The sequence below is a fragment of the Saimiri boliviensis genome, chromosome 2 (genome assembly GCF_048565385.1).
Source record: "Saimiri boliviensis isolate mSaiBol1 chromosome 2, mSaiBol1.pri, whole genome shotgun sequence".
NCBI lineage: Eukaryota > Metazoa > Chordata > Mammalia > Primates > Cebidae > Saimiri > Saimiri boliviensis.
The window spans coordinates 103,803,734-103,824,026 of NC_133450.1; the positions used below are offsets into that span (position 1 = coordinate 103,803,734).

Here is a 20,293-nt window from a genome sequence, read left to right on the forward strand (position 1 = left end):
TTTTTTTTTTAAAGCTTCTTGCAGAGCAGGGCTAACTCATAGGCAGCATGCCCAGAGTAAGCCTAATTTTTTTGTTGTTGTTGTTTTGTTTTTTTGAGACGGAGTCTTGCTCTGTCGCCCAGGCTGGAGTGCAGTAAGTAGCACGATTTCGGCTCACTGCAACCTCCACCTTCCAGGTTCCAGTGATTCTCCTGCATCTGCCTCCTGAGTAGCTGGGATTACAGGTGCGCCCCATCACGCCCAGCTAATTTTTCTATTAGTAGAAACGGGGTTTTACTCTGTTGGCCAGGCTGGTCTCGAATTCCTGACCTGGTGATCCACCCTCCTCGATCTCCCAAAGTGCTGGGATTACAGGCGTGAGCCACCGCGCCCGGCCAGAATTTTTTTTCTTATGTAAAGAGTCCTGATGCTCAACTATTAAATCTTTATTACACATAAGAGCATTATAATAAACGTCGGTGTGCAATTATTCCACCCTAACGAAGATTTTTATCTCAGTCAATTCCTGACTTCTCCTCTCTAAACATGACAACTTTGAGTAACTGCTGTAAATTTGTTTCCTTGTGTACTGAGAAAAAATATATACATCACAGAGTTACGAGCTTTAATAATGTCATTCTCATTAGCAAGTGACATCCTGAGTGCAGCTTCTTTAGAAATTGTTTTATTCAAGTTTCTGAACTTCGTTCTAGACACTTTCTGTGTCTGTATGTGGGGAAGGGGATGAGCAGTTTGTATTTAAGTTTCAGTTGTGTGATGTTTAAAAGGGAGATGATGGCTGGATACGGTGGCTCACGCCTGTAATCCCAGCACTTTGGGAGGCAGAGGCCGGCGGATAACGAGGTCAGTAGTTCGAGACCAGCCTGGCCAACACAGTGAAACCCTGTCTTTGCTAAAAACACAAAAATTAGCCAGGTGTGGTGTCGTGTGCCTGTGGTTGCAGCTACTTAGAAGGCTGACGCAGGAGAATCGCTTGAACCCGAGAGGTGGAGATTGCAGTGAGCCGAGATCACGCCATTGCACTCCAGCCCCGGCAGCAGTGCGAAACTCCGTCTCAAAAAAACAAAAGGGGAGAGCTGGTATGGGTTTCTTCATCGACAAGAACTCAACCAGTTTAGGTGTGAATTTTTAGGATAGAACTAGATCAAACGAGATGAGGAGCCCATTCAGGGGCTGTTTTCTTTTAACAGGTAATAGACCGGGCTTTAAAGCTGCCGTACGTAATAAAAGTGAGTAATGGCTGATAAATGTCGCTACCATCATAGGCCGCTTCACAAGGGATCTAATTCAGAATTAAGAACCCCCAGCGGGCTCCAATTCCGTTAACTGCTGAGACCACAGCGGTGGGTTTTTTTAACCCGGACCCAACAAAGAAGCCCTCCTAGCACAGCCTTGACGTCACTCAAAGACAGGCCCCAATCCCGCCCGCCGGAGCAGTGACCCGCCCCTCGGCCTCCGACTGGAGCCACGCCACGCCTCGGGGGGCGGGGCGATGCCGAACTGCGGCGGGCGGGCTCAGTGAAGCAGAGGCAGCGGGGGAAGATGGCGGCGGCTGTTCCACAGCGGGCGTGGACCGTGGAGCAGCTGCGCAGTGAGCAGCTGCCCAAGAAGGACATTATCAAGTTTCTGCAGGACCACGGTTCAGATTCGGTACCGGAGGCTGAGGGGCGGCCGGGCTGGTGCGGCTGAGGGACGCCTCACCCCCCTGGAGATGCCCATACATTCCGTATTCCTCTGTGCCCCCGCCCTCGTCTTCCCGCGGCCGATGGCCGGGCAGGCCGCAGCGGCCCAGTGTGCGCCTCGGAGCCTCGCTCCCGCCCCTCGGCGTGCCCTACTGGGGCGGTGGAGCAGCTTGATTTCTTGGGGCACACGGGCTGCAGTTGTAGAGTTAGAACCTCATTGGGATCCTTGAGTAGGGGTGGAGGCCAGAAAAAAAGGGACCCGAAGATATTGGGGATCAGGGCGGGGAAGCCGAGGAATAGTGGTGTGGATGAGACTCCTGGGATCGGGGCGCCGGCTACTAGGGAAATGGGAAGGGCGGTGAAGATTTCTATGGGAACGGTTATCCAACTTGGCTTTTCAGAACAATTTACTAAATACTTAACATTAATGCGAGTGATTTTTTAAAAATCTGTAGGTTGTGGTTTAAGTTTTGGTTTAACATATCGACCCTTTAAATGACCTTCTCACCTTTATACTTTAAGGGAGCTATGTGCACATTTCTCTTGTGCAGTGGTCTCCCATTGTTATAAACAGATAAGAAATTTCTTTCGAATTCTTTATACTGTATGCTCTCCATTGTCAGCATAGTCTCCATCTTAACCATCCGTCTATAGTGAAGTTATTTTTGTCATTTTTTTCCTTTGGAAATTAAGATCATTCATGCGTCTCTTAAATTGCTGAGATAGTTGTGCACGCCGCATTCTCTTCTTAAAAGCGGCAGACTGCTTGTGTTTTCTATACAATTTTTAAAATTCTAAACTTTAATTTAGAAAAATTGTTTCTGGGTTTTATTTTTGAGCTGGAGTCGAGCTGTCACCCAGGCTGGAGTGCAGAGGAGTGATCTCGGCTCATTGTAACCTCTGCCTCTTGGGTTCAAGCGATTCTCCTGCCTTAGCCTCCCAAGCAGCTGGGACTACAGGTGCATGCCACCATGCCCAGCTAACTTTTTTGTATTTTCTTTTAAAAAAAATTTTTTTTTTTTTTTTAATAGAGATGGGGTTTCGCCATGTTGGCCAGGATGGTCTTGATCTCTTGACCTCGTGATCCGCCCGCCTCGGTCTCCCAAAGTGCTGGGATTACAGGCTTGAGCCACGGCGCTCAGCCTTAACTTTTTTTCACCATATTGGCCAAGGTGGTCTGGAACTCCTGACCTCGTGATTCACCCGCCTCGGCTTCCCAGAGTGCTGGGATTACAGGCGTGAGCCATCGCGCTTGGCTCTTTTCTGGGTTATTTTGAGGAGATTATATTTTATTTTCATTTTGGACGGGCGTCTTGACAGGGCGATATAAGAACTCTCCAACTTCCAGTTCCTTCTTCCTGAATCATCCTGGCATTCACATCTTAATGGAGTAAATATTAATACAACATCTGTAACAAAACCTAGTCTCAATGTTTGGCGGTACGAGAGTGAAAAAGAACATGTATGAGGAGCTTACCCCATTTTAATGGATTTTTTTTTTTTTTTTTTTTTTTTTTTTTTTTTTTTTTTTTTTTTTTTTTTCTGAGACGGAGTTTCGCTCTTTTTACCCAGGCTGGAGTGCAATGGCGCGATCTCGGCTCACCGCAACCTCCGCCTCCTGGGTTCAGGCAATTCTCCTGCCTCAGCCTCCTGAGTAGCTGGGATTACAGGCACGCGCCACCATGCCCAGCTAATTTTTTGTATTTTTAGTAGAGACGGGGTTTCACCATGTTGACCAGGTTGGTCTTGATCTCTTGACCTCGTGATCCACCCGCCTCAGCCTCCCAAAGTGCTGGGATTACAGGCTTGAGCCACCGCGCCCGGCTGGAACTATTTTTTCTTAAGGCCATTAGTATTTCATATGAAACAATAGAATAGACATATCATTAACATTTATTAATCCCTTAGTCCTGTACTTCATCATAGTCTTATGAAACAAATCATGCCAATGTGGAATCGAATGTAAAACTGGGCCATTTGGGACAATTTCAACAGACTTGGACTATAAAAATGTTTTTATAACATAGTAATCTTTTAAATCCATAGTCTCGGCCAGGTGTGGTGGCTCTTTTCTGTAATCCTAGCACTTTGGGAGGCCAAAGGGGGCGGATCAGTTGAGGCCAGGCATTCCAGACTAGCCTGGCCAACGTGGCAAAACCTCATTTCTACTAAAAATACAAAAGAAATTAGCTGGGTGTGGTGGTGGGTACCTCTAATGTCGGCTATTCGGGAGGCTGAGGCAGAATTGTTTGAACCCTAGAGGTGGAGACTCTTACTGTGTGACAGACTCCATTTTAAATGCATCAAATGGATTGTTACATTTTTATCCTTATTAATCTTCCACTACAGATATGGCTGAGTCTTGTGGTTTTTTTGTTTTGTTTTGTTTTTCTGGGAGACGGAGTCACACTCTGTTACCCAGGCTGGAGTGCAGTGGCACAATCTCGGCTCACTGCAATCTCTGCCTTCCAGGTTCGAGCGATTCTTCTGCCTCAGCCTCCCTAGTAGCTGAGATTACAGGCGCACACTGCCATGTCCACTTGATTTTTTGCATTTTAGTAGAGCCAGGGTTTCACCATGTTGCTCAGGCTAGTCGCAAACTCCTGAGCTCCGGGGGGTGGGGGGAGGGGTGGGGTGGTGTGTGTGTGTGTGTGAGATGTTAGGCATAGTTACCTCAACATATCTGTGTTACCTGCTTGTATAACAGTGAGTCTTCCTAGTCTCCCAAGAATAGGTTACAGATGCCTCAGGATAGCTATGCCCAACCTGGCTGGAGGCTCTCAAAGGCTGCACCCAACTGTCCTCCTGCAGTGAGCAGCTGCCTCAAGTCACCACAGTGTGCTTGCTGTACAAATGTTATTTTTTGTGACTCCGTGACTGGGAAAAGGTTAAGACGAACCACTCTGTCCAGTACATAACACTGCAGTTCCTGTCTTGTGAATAATTCTGATAAATATTCAATTTTTTTAAAAATCTGGCTGGGCGCAGTGGCTCAAGCCTGTAATCCCAGCACTTTGGGAGGCCGAGGCGGGTGGATCACAAGCTCTAGAGATCGAGACCATCCTGGTCAACATGGTGAAACCCCGTCTCTACTAAAAATAAAAATTAGCTGGGCATGGTGGCGTGTGCCTGTAATCCCAGCTACTCAGGAGGCTGAAGCAGAAGAATTGCCTGAATCTAGGAGGCGGAGGTTGCGGTGAGCCGAGATCGCGCCACTGCACTCCAGCCTGGGTAACAAGAGTGAAACTCTGTCTCAAAAAAAGAAAAGAAAAGAAAAGAAAAAAATCTATCTTACATTTTTTGTAATGAAATAAGAGTATAAACTATAGGTTTTATTTCTTCTTCAATACTAGTACTACTGAAAATAAAACTGCTAACATAAAAGGGTCATTTTCTAATTTTAGACATTTCTTACTTGAGCTAAGTTACCTTGATTACCTAGCTTTTTCCCTTATAGTTTCTTGCAGAACATAAATTATTAGGAAACATTAAAAATGTGGCCAAGACCGCTAACAAGGACCACTTGGTTACAGCCTATAACCATCTTTTTGAAACTAAGGTGAGTATTGTTAGATTCTGTTAGCAGAACATCACTTTTGAAATTTTATTTCCTAAAAGATGTTTAAAATGCATTTACTTGCTGAATGTATTGGAGCTTCTCCGTCTTTAATTTTTCTGAACTGTTATAAGTGGACTAGCTGTCAAATCTAGCAAGGCTAATCAGCAATATGGCAGAATGTTTTATTATTTTCAAAGGGTTTGGATTTTGTAGCTTAAATTGAGACAAATTCTTAAGGCCACTAAAGTTATAAATTCATTAGGGCAGTGGTATTTCCATATTACTTTAGCATATACTGTATATTAAGTTTTTTTGTTTTATTGTATATATTAAATGTTATACAGAAAATGTTTCCATTTCACTAATGAATTTAAAGTCTGGTTTAGATTTAGGCTGAGGATTTACAAAAATAAATTTTAAGATATTCTCCCATATTTGTTCACTCTGAAATGAGTCTCTTCCACAGAAAAAAAATCTATATTAAGGAGTTATTTGAATAGTATTTATATCTCTGCGTATGAGTTGGCCTTTCTAATGTCATGGTTCTCATTTCAGAATTTATATTGTAAGCTAGTTTGAAAGTAATAATTTATGTTTAAAAATAAATTATGAACAAAATTTTTTCTTCTTAGTTTCCTTAGACCATTTTTTCACAATTGTATTATATAACCTATATTTATTGTGCAGATGTTCATTTAATTGAGAGGCTGAAAATCTTGATGTTGTTCCTTGGCTTTCGCCTGTCCTGAATATGATGTTAAAATATTTTCCTTAGACCATTTTTTCACAATTGTATTATATAACCTATATTTATTGTGCAGATGTTCATTTAATTGAGAGGCTGAAAATCTTGATGTTGTTCCTTGGCTTTCGCCTGTCCTGAATATGATGTTAAAACATTTTCCTTACAGCGTTTTAAGGGCACTGAAAGTATAAGTAAAGTGTCTGAGCAAGTAAAAAATGTGAAGCTTAATGAAGATAAACCCAAAGAAACCAAGTCTGAAGAGACTCTGGATGAGGTCTGTATATACTGTTTTCTTATTTTATCATGTGGATTCTAGAAATTGTATTTATTTCTTTATTATTTGCACTAATTTCTCATAGTGAAGGGTGGTTGAGTATGACCACTTTCAATGAGCCGAACAGTTAGTTGGAGTGTGCCGTTTCCCTTAGGTACAGAAATAATACTAGGAACTGATACTTTACAGTTATTAGCCTATCCTGTGAAATACTTCTGACATTGTATTTATAATTGCTGCCATAGGTTGCCATACCTTCTGAGCTTTTGAAGCTATTTTAAGATCTTGATTCTATAGTCAAGTTGGACTAAGTGAAATAAACTTTCTGATTATTTTTAGCTGTTTCTAATGTACGTGATGTCCCTGGCAATAGAACTAATCCAGGCTTGGCTACAGGATGTGGGTTCATATGTCTCAGCTTTCCCAACTCAGGTTTTATATTTTGGTACAAAAGTTTAAAGAAGCAGATTCATTCATTTCTGCAAATTGACAACCTTAGAGCTAAGATCAGCTGCTAAGAACTGACTTAGCAGAACTGAACAGATTATAATCTTGTCATTTCTGATCATATGTAACTAAGCTCACTCATTGGCTCACTCACTGCTAGCAGTCTTAGTATCAGTGATAATAATCTATGGTTAGTTCTTGTAAAGAGTTGTAGCCTATTGATGAGTGTAGTTTTTGGATATTTGTGGAAACTGTAAGTTCAATTATACAGTTATAGATGCTTATTTTATTAAAGCTAGTTAATTTTGCATGATTTTATTTTTTTCCTATTGGCTAAAAAGCACAAATTAATGATTGTGGGTGTATGTGCATAGAAAGCAATTTTAAAGTTTATCACAATTGCCAGGCGTGGTGACTCAGGCCTGTAATCCCAGCACTTTGGGAAGTTGAGGTGGGCGGATCACCTGAGGTCAGGAGTTCAAGAGCAGCCTGACCAACATGGAGAAAGCCCGTCTCTACTAAAAATACAAAATTAGCTGGGCATGGTGGTGCCTGCCTGTAATCCCAGCTCTTGGGAGGCTGAGGCAGGAGAATCGCTTGTACCTGGAGGCAGAGGTTGTGGTGAGCCGAGATCACGCCATTGTACTCCAGCCTGGGCAACAAGAGCAAACTGTCTCAAAAAAAAAAAAAAAAAAAAATTTTTTAAGTTTATCACAATTAATATATGATAAATGTTATATCTAATGACTAGCTACTAAGGTAAATGGAGCCATTATTATTGAAGGGTTTCAGAAGCAACTGGCAACATAGTTTGCCTTCCAGAAAATTAGAATGAGGGTGGTTTTAGGAGACAGTATTTCATTAAGGAGTTAAGAAAAGAAGTTACAAATAAACTAAATGGTAAGGTCTAAGAGCTAGAGACAATCTAGAGAGAACTTAATGAGGGTGCTAAACTATATCATTTTATTTAAAACCTCTTCATTTAACTGGCCAGCTTGAGCCCAATTATGTACTGTGTCTGTTTTCCTAGCACCCTAGATTGAAAAGCCTCTTGTCTATTCCCTTGCTAACCCTTACTGTTACTCTGTCTTCATGCTTTGGGACTAGAGAGCAGGCATTATAAACATGTAATCATAAAACCTTTTATTGAGCCTGGTATAAACTCATGCTTAATATTAGCCAAGCATGTTTTTTAGTTTCATTGCTACTGAACAACATTTATACTATCCTTTGCACTATTTTCTATCACATTGCTCATTGCTCACATAAGGTATTTGATATTTTCTCACAAATTCTTACCTTTTTTTTTTATTTTTTTTTAAATGAAATTTAGAAACCACATACAGATTTGGATAACGCATATCTCTCTGAATTTGGTCTGAATTCAGAAACCAAATAGATTTAGGTAAAGAGGATACTTTTAAATTTGGTCCACCTCTTTTTTTCTTTAAATTAACCTCCTCAGATTCTTGACAGTTAATCTCTCTGCTTTCCTCTCATATATGAATTACTATTGATAAAATTAATCTGTAACTTTTTTTTTTTAAGAAGACCCTGATAATTCTGCTTTGTTCTAGGAAATATGCCTGTTATGGCAATTTCATCTATTGTGTGAACTTATTTTCCAAATCAGGGACACAGGCAATATCACTGTATTCATTCTAATTGGATATAATAAAAACACCTGGTAAAATCAATTATTGCTGCTAAAACAGTTCAAATCTTTGTGGGGGGAAGTTACCATCCCTTATTTTAATGCCTTATGATTTTATAAAAATTAAATAGTAATTTTTTTAAAAAACTTTAGGAAATAACTGAAATCATTTTATGGTTTGCTGAATAATTAACAATCTTGTTAGAAGAATTTTGGCTTCCAAAGAAGCTAGAAGTTTTTTGAAATTAAGTTACAGATGTTTAAGTTACCGATATTCATATCACTTTGAAATGAGACACTGAAGTGTTTTTTTGTTTGTTTAAGTCATAGAGGTGGACTAGATGGAAACAGTTTATTACCAAATCCATCAAACTCTTTAAACTGACTTTCGTCATTGCTGGCTATTGTGTGTCATTCTTCTAAAAGACACAAATTAATAATTCTGTGTGTATGTTGTTTTTTGTTTTTAGGGTCCACCAAAATATACAAAATCTGTTCTGAAAAAAGGAGATAAAACCAATTTTCCCAAAAAGGGAGATGTTGTTCACTGCTGGTATACAGGAACACTACAAGATGGGACTGTTTTTGATACTAATATTCAAACAAGTAAGTCTAAATGTAATCTTACGTTTTTAGCTTAAAGACATTACAAAATACTTGGGTGGCAGATAGATGAGTAGTTAGCCTTTTTCTTAACTGTCATCTACTTTTATCCAGATGTACTTTCCCCCAAGAACACCTGGAAGAGATCTTCAGTACACTGATTATTGGCTGGCTAAAGACCTCTTGTTCATTGGAAAGCAAAAAATTAGGAGTCTCAGTCTAAACCCGGTTAATGTCCCAAAGTAAGGCTTTAGTATTTGAATAGAAAAGGAGGACAGTATGCTGTTTTGTGATAAAAGCATAGGTCCTACCCTCTACCCTTTGATAAGAATATAATTATTTTTACAGCTAGAATTTTAATGATGGATGATCTGGTTTTGTAAGTTTTTCTGTCTTTTAAAATACATATTATTGTAATTCTGAAATCAAACCACTATATTTTTTCATTGGAACTTAATTTCTTAATAATAGAGTATATCATTAATTATAAGGAAAATCTGTTTTACAGGTGCAAAGAAGAAGAAAAATGCCAAGCCTTTAAGTTTTAAGGTCGGAGTAGGCAAAGTTATCAGAGGAGTAAGTAAAGAATGCCTATGAATCAGTAGATATTTTGGCATATGTTGTTGGTGGTATGATGCCATAAAGAATTAGGTTTGGAGATATAATAAAAAGGAAACACCTTGGAGTCTGACAGATTGGGTATAATCATTGTTAGCTGATCTTGCACAAGTTGTCTGGGTCTGTTTTCGCTATCTATAAAATGAGGACAGTACTGCCTACCTCAGCAGTTAGAAGATTAAATGAGCGTAACTTAAGCAACTAATACAGTAGGGGCTTAAATGTTAGTCCCTTCCATGTGTACCCCTTTTATTGTTTTTCTTCATACAGTTAGTCTTTGTCACAATGTTTGGCCCTCTAAATTTGTCTTAAGATTCCTATATAATGTTTTATAACTATTGTACTATTTACATATAATTGGGAAAGGTAAAATATGTTCCATTTTAGTACTCATAGAAGCAGAGTTTGTTTCCGAAGCCTTTTCACTTCATACAGCGTAGGCTGCAATACCAGACAATTGTTCAAACATAAGCATGCTTTAACCTAACTTACATGCTTTTATCTAACTTATAAGTGATAGATAACAGAAGGAAACTTTGAGAAAAGGGGAAGTTAGGCTTGACCTGTATTGACCATTACAGCATACAGAAGAAGATAAAAGAGCAGGACTGACTGTCACCTTCTATGAATCAGGCTTTCATGCTAGGCCCATTGTTTGTTTTAAATTGTTATTCTCAGAACATCAGACATCAATAATTGAAATGCCTATTTACATGCAGTTATAAGAACCTTCAATATATTATTCTCTGTACTATCGGTAGGTCCTAAGATATGGTTCAGACAATCATATACAGAATATAAAACATCTTAGCCAGGCGCCGTGGCTCACAGGGAAGCCAAGGCGAGTGGATCACCTGAGGTAAGGAGTTCAAGACCAGCGTGATCAACAAGATGAAACCTTGTTTCTACTAAAAATACAAAAATTAGCCAGGCATGGTGGCAAGCGCCTGTAGCCCCAGCTACTCAGGAGCCTGAGACAGGAGAAATGCTTGCCTGAACCTGGTAGGCAGAGGTTGCAGTGAGCCGAGATCATGCCACTGTACTCCAGCCTGGGCAAGGGAGCAAGACTCTGTCTCAAAAAAAAAAAAAAAAAAATCAAACATATAATTGTTTTCTGCCTTTACCAAGTTGATAGCAAGTATATATCAAATTGGGCCATTTTTCTATTTCTGTAACTTATTTGCCTGTTGGCAAGTTTCTTCTAGTCTTCCATATTCTTTTTTTTTTTTTTTTTCTTTTTTTCTTTTTTTTTGAGATGGAGTTTCACTCTTGTTGCCCGGGCTGAAGTGCAGTCATGCGATCTTGGTTCACTGCAACCATCTTCTGGGTTCAAGCAATTCTGCCTCAGCCTTTTGAGTAGCTGGAATTGTAGGCATGCGCCACCTAACCTAATTTTGTATTCCTAGCAGAGACAGGGTTTTACCATGTTGGTCAGGCTGGTCTTGAACTCCTGACCTCAAGTGATCCACCCATATCAGCTTCCCAAAGTGCTGGGATTACAGGCATGAGCCACTATGCCCAGCTAGTCTACATAATGCCTAATCTCCAAATGTGACCAGCCTAACTTTGTTCCTTGAGCTTTAAATGATTGTTGCATTTCAACAGAGTGTATAATATTAGGAATATTACCCTTGTGGTCATGTTTAACTGTTTTTGGCAACTAACTTTAAGATTCAAATTTGAAAAATATAGGGAGGCCTACCCAGAAGCCTTTTACTGAATTTCTTTGAAAAGTTAGTTTTATCTTTTGCAAAAGACCTTAGTGCTGTAACATTTTAAAAATTGTATTTTATGTAACAACATGACTCTACTATTACAATGTGGTAATCTTAAGACAATTTTAGTTGAATACTTGCCAGTATATTCCAGTAAAAATAAACTCTCAAGTTTGTCCTGTAATGTAAAAGTATAGCAGATTTTTTTTATGATGATGCCAGTAACAAACTGATTTTAATAATGTATGGCATGTTAAGGTTTACAAAAAGTTTTTTTTGTTTTTTTTTTTTTGTTTTTTTTTTTGGTGAGACAGAGTCTCACTCTGTTGCCCAGGCTGGAGTGCGATGGCACAATCCCAGCTTCCTGCAACCTCTGCCACCTGGGTTCAAGTGATTCTCCTGCCTCAGCCTCCCAAGTAGCTGGGATTACAGGCACCCCGCCCCAAAACACACCCCGCTAATTTCTGTATTTTTAGTAGCGATGGGGTTTCACTATGTTAGCTAGGCTGAACTCTTGACCTCAAGTGATCCGCCTGCCTCAGCCTCCCAAAGTGCTGGGATTATAGGTGTGAGCCACCACAGTCAGCCCCAAAAAGTTCTTTTAACATTAAAAAATCCCTCCTTAAAATACCATTATTTTTTCCTATTGAAGAAAGGGAAGACAAAGATTTAGGGACTCACTGAAGTACATTACCTTAGAACAGGCGTCCCCAAACTACGCCCGCGGGCCGCATGCGGCCCCCTGAGGCCATTTATCCAGCCCCCCCGCCACACTTCAGGAAGGGGCACCTCTTTCATTGGTGGTCAGTGAGAGGAGCACAGTATGTGGCGGCCCTCCAACAGTCTGAGGGACAGTGAACTGGCCCCCTGTGTAAAAAGTTTGGGGACACCTGCCTTAGAATATAGTGAAATCCAGTAATAGACTCTGTGTTTGTTTTAACATACAATCTTGTCTTGACTGTCGCAATATTGCATGTGCTTTTTGCAAAATACCGTTAGTTTTTATTTTGTTCTTGCCTTTAGTGGGATGAAGCTCTCTTGACTATGAGTAAAGGAGAAAAGGCTCGACTGGAGATTGAACCAGAATGGGCTTATGGAAAGAAAGGACAGCCTGATGCCAAGTATCCTTTTTTCCCCTCATAATTAAAAGGAAAAAAATAATCTCAGGATCACATGAAGATGTGAAAGACACTGTCTAGGTGAACATCTAGATGAAGAATCCTGTCCAGACTAGTATTCCTGACATTTAGATGCTTATGTATCAGCACCTCCAATAGACAACAGTATTTTCTATTGCGATAAAGTTCAAACTTCAGCTAGAATCTTTTTTTTTCTCTTATTCAAATTAACTTTCAGGGCCTTAACTGCAAAGTTGAAACTTAAAAGGCAATTACTAATGTTTTTAAGAGTTTAAGAAGTTACAATGCCAGTACAAACTGTAGCAAACTAGGGTGTAAATATGACTCATGGTTAATTTTATGGTACAGTATAATTTCAGGCAATTAAATTCAAAGCTTAGAAATGGAAAAGATGTGGAAGATTACCAGTTGTGAACTGAAGGAGATCACAGAATCAACAATGTTAGTGTAAGCATTTATTATTATAGCTATTAATGACAATACTGAGAAGTCCAGTTTGTGAACATTAAAAAAAAAAAAAAAGAATGACTCCAGACCATTAAGACCAGACCAATCCAATAGTAAGAGGGAAGGTAATTGATGGCTTTTGTTGGTTCCATTGCCCTTGGACCCATTAGATTTTAAGTTTGAAAAAACAATTCTCTTGGAAGGCAGCATTCTGTCATCTTATCAGATAAACATATTTGGGAATATAATAGCTCCCTTAGCTTTTCAAAATCAAATGGTCAGGATGGGCAAGGTAGCTCACACCTATAATCCCAGCACTTTGGTAGGCGAAGGAGGGCGGATCACCTGAGGTCAGGAGTTTGAGACCAGTCTGGGCAACGTGGCAAAACCCAGTCTCTACTAAAAATACAAGTATCAGCCAGGTGTGGTGGTACATGCCTGTAATCGTAGCTACTACCCTGGAGGCTGAAGCAGGAGAAATCAATTGAACCTGGGAAGCAGAGGTTGCAGTGAGACGTGATTGCATGACTGCACTCCAACCTAATCTCAAGAGTGAGAATCTGTCTCAAAAAAAAAAAAAAAAAAAAAAAAAAAATCAAATGGTCAGCTGCAGCTCCCTCTCCCATGTGAAGAAGGATTTGAAGACCAATCTGATGCACATATAAATTATATAACTCTGAAGTTAGCATTTTTTGTTTTTTGAGCCAGGGTCTCTCATCCAGGCTGGAGTGTGGCAGCACAATCTCAGCTTGCTGCAACCTCCACCTCCCAAGCTCAAGCAATTCTCCTGCCTCGGCCTCCCTAGTAGCTTAGGGACTACAGGCATGCATCACCACACCTGGCTCATTTTTGTATTTTTAGTACAGATGAGGTTTCACTGTGTTAGCCAGGCTGGTCACGAACTCCTGACCTCAGGTGATCCACCCACCTCAGTCTCCTAAAGTGTTAGGATTACAGGCGTGAGCCACGGCACCTGGCCTTGAACTTAGCATCTTAAAATGCACAGTAAAAGTTATGTACTACCTCATAAAAACTTTAATACAGCATATTTTTTTCCCAGCTAGAATGGTATTACTTTTTTTTTGGGGGGGGGGGTACTTTATAGTATTAATTAAGTGGTGGCTAATTTAGGAGTACTTGTAAAGCATCCAGGTAAGGATGATCATAGTCCAAGCTAAATTTATCTAGTGAGCCTATCTAATCAGCCTATCCTGATAGATTATGATCTCCATTTATCATGAAAAATACTTTTAGGGGCCAGGTGTGGTAGCTCACACCTGTAATCCCAGCACTTTGGGAGGCCAAGGTGGGCAGATCACAAGGTCACTAAAAACACAAAAAAATTAGCCGGGTGTGGTGGCACGTGCCTGTGGTCCCAGCTACTTGGGAACCCAGGAGGCAGAGGCTGCAGTGAGCAGAGATTGCGCCACTGCACTCCAGTCTGGTGACAGAGCAAGACTCTGTCTCAACTAAAAAAAAAAAAAAAAAAAACTTTTAGGAACCTCTAAGTTAGTTATGTATTAGCCTCTGAAACAGCTTCAAAGTTTTTCCCTTTGGGATTAATTACTAATATCCAGAATACATAACTGTAATTTTACACTAAGGTTTTCAGGGTGGGGGAGAGGCACTTTTTATCAAATGTACCTTGACTTCTTCAACAGAATTCCACCAAATGCAAAACTCGTTTTTGAAGTGGAACTAGTGGATATTGATTGAAATAGCATTGCCTCAGCTCTAAGGCTATCAGCAACAATGACAAAACTTGGCCTTCAAGAAACTTACATAACTAGTTAGAACGTGTTACTATTGTTAAGGGAAGAGTCAACTGGAAAATTCAAGGAGTTAATAAAATGTTTACTTGATCCCAACTTTTGAGAGATGTAATCCCTTATGAATCCCTGAAGTCTAAAATACCTTCCCTACAGCTATGTAAAATACTGGTCAAGGAAAACTCCTTTTACCTCATGTTGTAAACTAAGTGGCTCAATAAAAATTTATCCAGTGTCTTGTTTTGACTGATTTGTTTGGTGTTCATATATTAATTTTTCTGATTAAGTAACTGAAACTACGGACCTCATCAAACCAGGGAGTAACTCCCAATAAAATAATCTGGACAGATTGCCTGTATAATAAGGCAAAAGCATAGGGCTTGAGGGGAAACAAAATGCTGTAAGATCTAAAAAATCGTGGCAGGAAGATAATACCTTAATTTAGGAGAAGTGTACTTCAAAAACCTATGAGCCACTAATAAAGATAAACATAAAATTAATATTACTAAGTTATTCCCCCAAAATAAATTCATAAACAATTACTGGATGAGTCTTCAGTTTTATTACAAAAATGAAGATGATCAGTTTGATCAAAATGAAAGCTTGTTCAGAAGTTTTACATGAATATTCTAAATACAAAGTCTCCTGAAACAACATATTTTTGATATGATTTTCATTTTTTAAAGGGATGCAAACATTCCATTTTCTCATTTATAATCTCTATTCCAAGGCATAGAATTTTAATAATGTATCCTTTCTGCAGTTAGATCACAGTTCACAAGTATAACTGAAACAGACAAAACCTGTCAGCAAAGGTTAAAAATCCTTTTTTTTTTAAAAAAAGGAGGTAAATCCTTAATAACCAGCCCTTATGTGTTTTCAGAATTTTGTACTACACTGACATGATTTGCAGTCAGGCTTTTCTTCCTACCCCTTAAGGCTACAAAATTCTGTTGCAAATGCATTGCAAAAGAATTCTAGACCACTTAATGCAAAAATCAAAAAATAGTTCTTCAATAAAAAGTAAATTTTATAAATGGTAGGAAATAGTATCTGTGGTAAGCTACTAATTGACATTTTTCCTCTATTACTAAACAAATCGTGTTACACAGAAACAAGGAAGACAAGTTATCAAATACAACAAGCTTATACTGTTTACATCCCTCATTAAAAAAAATAATAATTTCATATTTTTCACACACTCAATTTGAAATTTATATTCCCATCAGGTTGGAGGGGGAGGATAATACTGTCCATAATTCCAAGGATTCTGATAATTGTACTGAAAGGAAAAAGTAAGTATATGTTAGCAGATTACAACTGTGGCAGTTCCACAGTTGTATAATTAAAGTATAATTTTTAAAAAGTATAATTAAAGTATATATAATTAAAGTATATATAATTAAAGTATAATTTTAAAAAGTATAATTAAAGCAGGTATGTTTAAGAAAACAAATGTTCACTGCTAAAATTCTAGTACTTCATCACCAAAGAATGTATTAATGAATTGGGAAAAAAACGTTTTCTAAAAAAAGAAACTATCCTAATTTATGCTAATAACATCTATGAACAAAGAATTATAATTATGCAGACTCACTTGATACCAGGCACTATAATTATATACAGCTTGATTTGCCTGTAAATCACCATCAATCATCTGTGTAGATGATGAAGTTGTATCTTCTGTATGTGCTTTCTTTTCCTCTGGTTCTTCTGATCTATATAAAATGTCAAAATGGAAACTTTCAAAACTCCCACAGATAAGAACTTTAACGAATAGATGAATGTTATCTGTTTGTTTTGCTGAAATTTTGAACCACTCATGACTTTTTCAAATCATGAAAATAAAGTATGTAAATTACAACATAAAAATAACACTTAAAAACATTTGTCTTTGAAGGCATTTCCATTATGAAATACCCCTTCTTAATTTAGCAAAAACTTACATACCCATTTTCTGCTTTCCTTTTTAAAGAATCCTGTTCTTTTAAGAGTGTCTGATGTTCATCATAAGCATTCAGAAGCCTGAAAGGGAAGGAAAAAAAATCCTCTGGAATGAACAAAAACTAACCTATTATTTAATACTTAAAGTTTTTTTTTTACTTTGGAAACTGCCCGAGTAAATTTCTAAGTGGCTCCTTTATTTTCAAAATTTCTACTACTAAAATCATAGTCCTGATACTCAGACACCCCATTTCCTATACTTACAATGGATTAAATAACACACTTATGTTGAATCTCCAATTTGTCTGCCTATTTTTTGCCAAATTAAAATAATGTCATTTAATTTCACTGGTCAAGATTCCAATAGCTAGCTACTGTCAACTGCCTACTCTATGTGCTCTCAATTCAGTCTAGCTTTCAATGCACAACGCAGTCAAGATCATACTTCCACTACTTCAAAAAAACCTGCAATCAAGCAGATGTTACTTTTATATGAGCTTCAACTTGCTTCCTCCACTATGTCCTCTGCTCAGCTTGTCAGAATCCAGTAACAGCTAAATGAAGCCCAACCTCCTCTATGAAGCATGACAAATCCATTCTAATCCACACAGAGATCACAGCCATCTCAGCAGTTATTTGCTACCTGATACACTTACTTCCTTTTTTACTCATATCATTTAACTTGACTAGAAGCTAAAATTGCGTATCTTCTACCTTCTTCAGTATAAATATAAGACAATAAATACACAGCACACAAGCAGTTAAGAGCAGAAACTCTGAAGTAGGTTCAGTCCTAGCTCCACAATGTAGTAATAGCTACATGACCTCAGAAAAAATGTCTCATCTTTCTTAAATCCTCTCATCTGTTAGGAGAATAGAACCCTTACCTTCATTCTACTGCTATAAATTTTCTGTAAGGTAGCTAATATAAAACATTTAGCATCATGCCAAGCACACGAATAATACATTAATATATTAAAATACACTAACAAAAACATTAGCTGTTATACTCGTTTCACTGAAATTTTACACAGCCATAAAAATTATATACATACATATACAAACATTCAGATACAACTAATAATTAGTTTATCTACAATGGTTTCAACAGAAATCTAAATGAGAATAATCAGAGAAGGCACATTCCTAAAAGGGACTGGTATATTTCCTTACTTGAATCAGGTAAGACTGGAACCTCAGAAATGATCTAGCCAGTATTTGTACTCTTAGTAAACTAAAACGCACAGGAGCATTCCCTTTGAACATCCTCAACTTTCAGCCTTTTACAATGAAAGATGATGAGGCCAGTAGGCATGTTCTGTGGGACCATATCCATTCTCATCTCCAATCTCAGAAAATAGCACTCCTACTAGAAATTAGTCCCATCCATCCTTAATGACCTATATATTAAATGCTTGGGTTGCAGGATTCAATCCTTAGCCCATTTCTCTTTTCACAGGATTGCTCCTTGCTGCCTTCTCTCATTCAATCATGGTTTAAATTGACACTCTAAAATTGGGAAAAATTTTGGAAAGAAAAACAAACATATGCCTCTTCCTGTCAAGTACATACACATTTACAAAACTAAATTTATCCCCCTATATATGAGGAAAAAATAAACTAAGTGAACATTTTAAAATTTAGCAATGTATTAATGTGTACTAATCATCAAATCCCCATCCAAAAATATCAATGCTCATTTATCATTCAAATAGATAATATAATTAAGATCTTACTTATTGACATCGGAACCAAAATCTTCGAGAAATTCCACTTTTCTCTGAGAAAATGTGATTCTCATTTTAATAGGTAATGAACCATGTACAGCTTTGTCAAAACAACTTAGGATATTTTCTTCATTTTGTTTGAGGTCACCACTGTATTCCATTTCAAGTAAATTGAGGTATAACTTTGTGTTATCCTGTGTAAAAAGCAGCATCAATTAATATTTCTAAAATATTTTTATTATAGCAAAGATATTTAAAATGCCTCAGTTTTTATATCTCAATTTGAAAAAAACTGAAAATTATATATTAAAATACAACTCATGCTAAATATTTTCAGCATATATCTAAAGGGGTGAAAAATTTATTGACACATTGATGAATTTTTCAACCAATCACCCTAGTATCTCCTAAACTATGCAAATTGTTAAAAGCCAATAAATTAAAACTCTATATCCTATCTTGGGTTTAATATGACTTGACCTACCATGACAATTAGAAAATAAAACATAAAAAAATTATCCCTATGCTTCAAGTAATTTAAATCTTTACTACAACTATAGATTAACATCTTAACTGGGCATGGTGGCTCATGCCTGTAATCTCAGCACCTTGGGAGGCCAAGGCAGAAAGATGACTTAAGGTCAAAACCAGCCTGGCCAATGTGGTAAAACGTCTATATTATAAATACAAAAATTAGCTGGGCGTGGTGGTGCACGCCTGCAGTCCCAGCTACTCAGGAGGCTGAGGCAGGAGAATCACCTGAACCCGGGAGGCAGAGTTTGCAGCGAGCCGAGATCGAGCCACTGCACTCCAGTCTGGCGACAGAGTAAGACTCCATCTCAAAACAAAACAAAACAAAAACCTCAAATTCTAAAACTTGAGAAATTATCTATTACCTATACATTGCCTTTTACCAATTGATATATAAAAAGTACTCCGTGAACAGGCGCGGTGGCTCACGCCTGTAATCCCAGCACTTTGGGAGGCTGAGGCGGGTGGATCACGAGGTCAAGAGATCGAGACCATCCTGGTCAACAAGGTGAAACCCCGTCTCTACTACAAATACAAAAAAAAAAAAAAAAAAAAAAATTAGCTGGGCATGGTGGCACGTGCCTGTAATCCCAGCTACTCAGGAGGCTGAGGCAGGAGAATTGCCTGAACGCAGGAGGTGGAGATTGTGGTGAGCCGAGATCACGCCATTGCACTCCAGCCTGGGTAACAAGAGTAAAACTCTGTCTCAAAAAAAAAAAAAGGACTCCGTGGAGAAGCAAAATCATCTCACTGCTAAATGTGCTTATAACACAGGAAACACCTATGCTTTTGTTTATAAAGTGCTCTCCTAAGCCCTCTGTTCTACTTAATAAACAGTAAATTTGTTAATTTCTAAAGGGAAAATAGAAAGGATCACGATGTCTGTAACACTTTTTAACCCAATAATCTTAATGCCTAAAACTTTTAATTCAAAACAATTTAAAAAAATTTTTTAAATGGCAACATCAGTTTAGAGGGACTGTTGTCCTCATTTAGTAATAAAATATATTACATACAGACCAAATCTTTCATCACAGTTGCCACAGTGAAAATAAACTGATCACTGGTTTTTTTACAAGATACTTAAAAAAAACAAATACATACTTTGTCTCTTTCAATTGCTTCCAAAAGTACCTTTCTTGATTTTGGAAGGTTTTTCTGTATTTTGAATAGATGCCGGGCTAGTTTGACAGCATAAAATGAAGATTCATTATTTGATTTGGCATTCTTAATGGCATCCTGAAGCAAATGTTCAGCTTCTTCCAGATTTCCATGCCGTCGTTCTAAACTTACTCTTCGTAAACGAACCATTGCCAATCCTAGAACACATTCTTCAAATGTTCTCAAGATATTCCTGGCTTCATTAATATTACCTAGAAACAGTAATTAACATGTTCATGCTTCTGTTTAAACTTATAAAATAATGTTTATACCAGATA

At 38.2% G+C, this 20,293-nt stretch overlaps 2 protein-coding genes and 1 non-coding gene across 7 annotated transcripts in view; 1 reads left to right on the forward strand and 2 right to left on the reverse strand.

Annotated features, from left to right (window-relative positions):
* Positions 1 to 1,498: 1,498 nt before the first annotated feature.
* FKBP3 (FKBP prolyl isomerase 3) lies at positions 1,499 to 14,902 on the forward strand. The gene is made up of 7 exons (XM_039468983.2): positions 1,499 to 1,650; positions 5,140 to 5,241; positions 6,153 to 6,260; positions 8,832 to 8,967; positions 9,473 to 9,540; positions 12,321 to 12,418; positions 14,545 to 14,902. The coding sequence occupies exons 1-7, from the start codon at positions 1,543 to 1,545 to the stop codon at positions 14,597 to 14,599; spliced, it is 675 nt and encodes a 224-aa protein (XP_039324917.1). The 5' UTR covers positions 1,499 to 1,542; the 3' UTR covers positions 14,600 to 14,902.
* A 289-nt stretch (positions 14,903 to 15,191) lies between these two features.
* Positions 15,192 to 20,293, reverse strand: part of PRPF39 (pre-mRNA processing factor 39) — a 33,834-nt gene continuing 28,732 nt past the window's right edge. For all 5 annotated transcript variants that reach the window (XM_039468980.2, XM_039468982.2, XM_074393995.1 and 2 more), the window contains 5 exons: positions 19,959 to 20,227; positions 18,333 to 18,517; positions 16,603 to 16,677; positions 16,250 to 16,370; positions 15,192 to 15,934 (listed from right to left, as the gene is read on the reverse strand). In XM_039468980.2, coding sequence (XP_039324914.1) covers positions 15,878 to 15,934; positions 16,250 to 16,370; positions 16,603 to 16,677; positions 18,333 to 18,517; positions 19,959 to 20,227 — 707 coding nt within the window. In that variant the 3' untranslated portion in view covers positions 15,192 to 15,877. The remainder of the gene's footprint in view (positions 15,935 to 16,249; positions 16,371 to 16,602; positions 16,678 to 18,332; positions 18,518 to 19,958; positions 20,228 to 20,293) is intronic.
* Positions 19,812 to 19,897, reverse strand: LOC120364188 (small nucleolar RNA SNORD127). The gene has a single exon (XR_005579529.1). It is a non-coding gene; the product is annotated as a small nucleolar RNA SNORD127 (small nucleolar RNA).

Excerpts from the sequence above, each read along its gene's own strand:
- FKBP3 (XM_039468983.2), top strand. The coding sequence starts at position 1,543 with ATGGCGGCGGCTGTTCCACAGCGGGCGTGGACCGTGGAGCAGCTGCGC. Across the intron at positions 5,242-6,152 it reads ACCATCTTTTTGAAACTAAG|CGTTTTAAGGGCACTGAAAG; the intron begins GTGAGTATTGTT and ends TTTTCCTTACAG. Across the intron at positions 12,419-14,544 it reads AAAGGACAGCCTGATGCCAA|AATTCCACCAAATGCAAAAC; the intron begins GTATCCTTTTTT and ends CTTCTTCAACAG.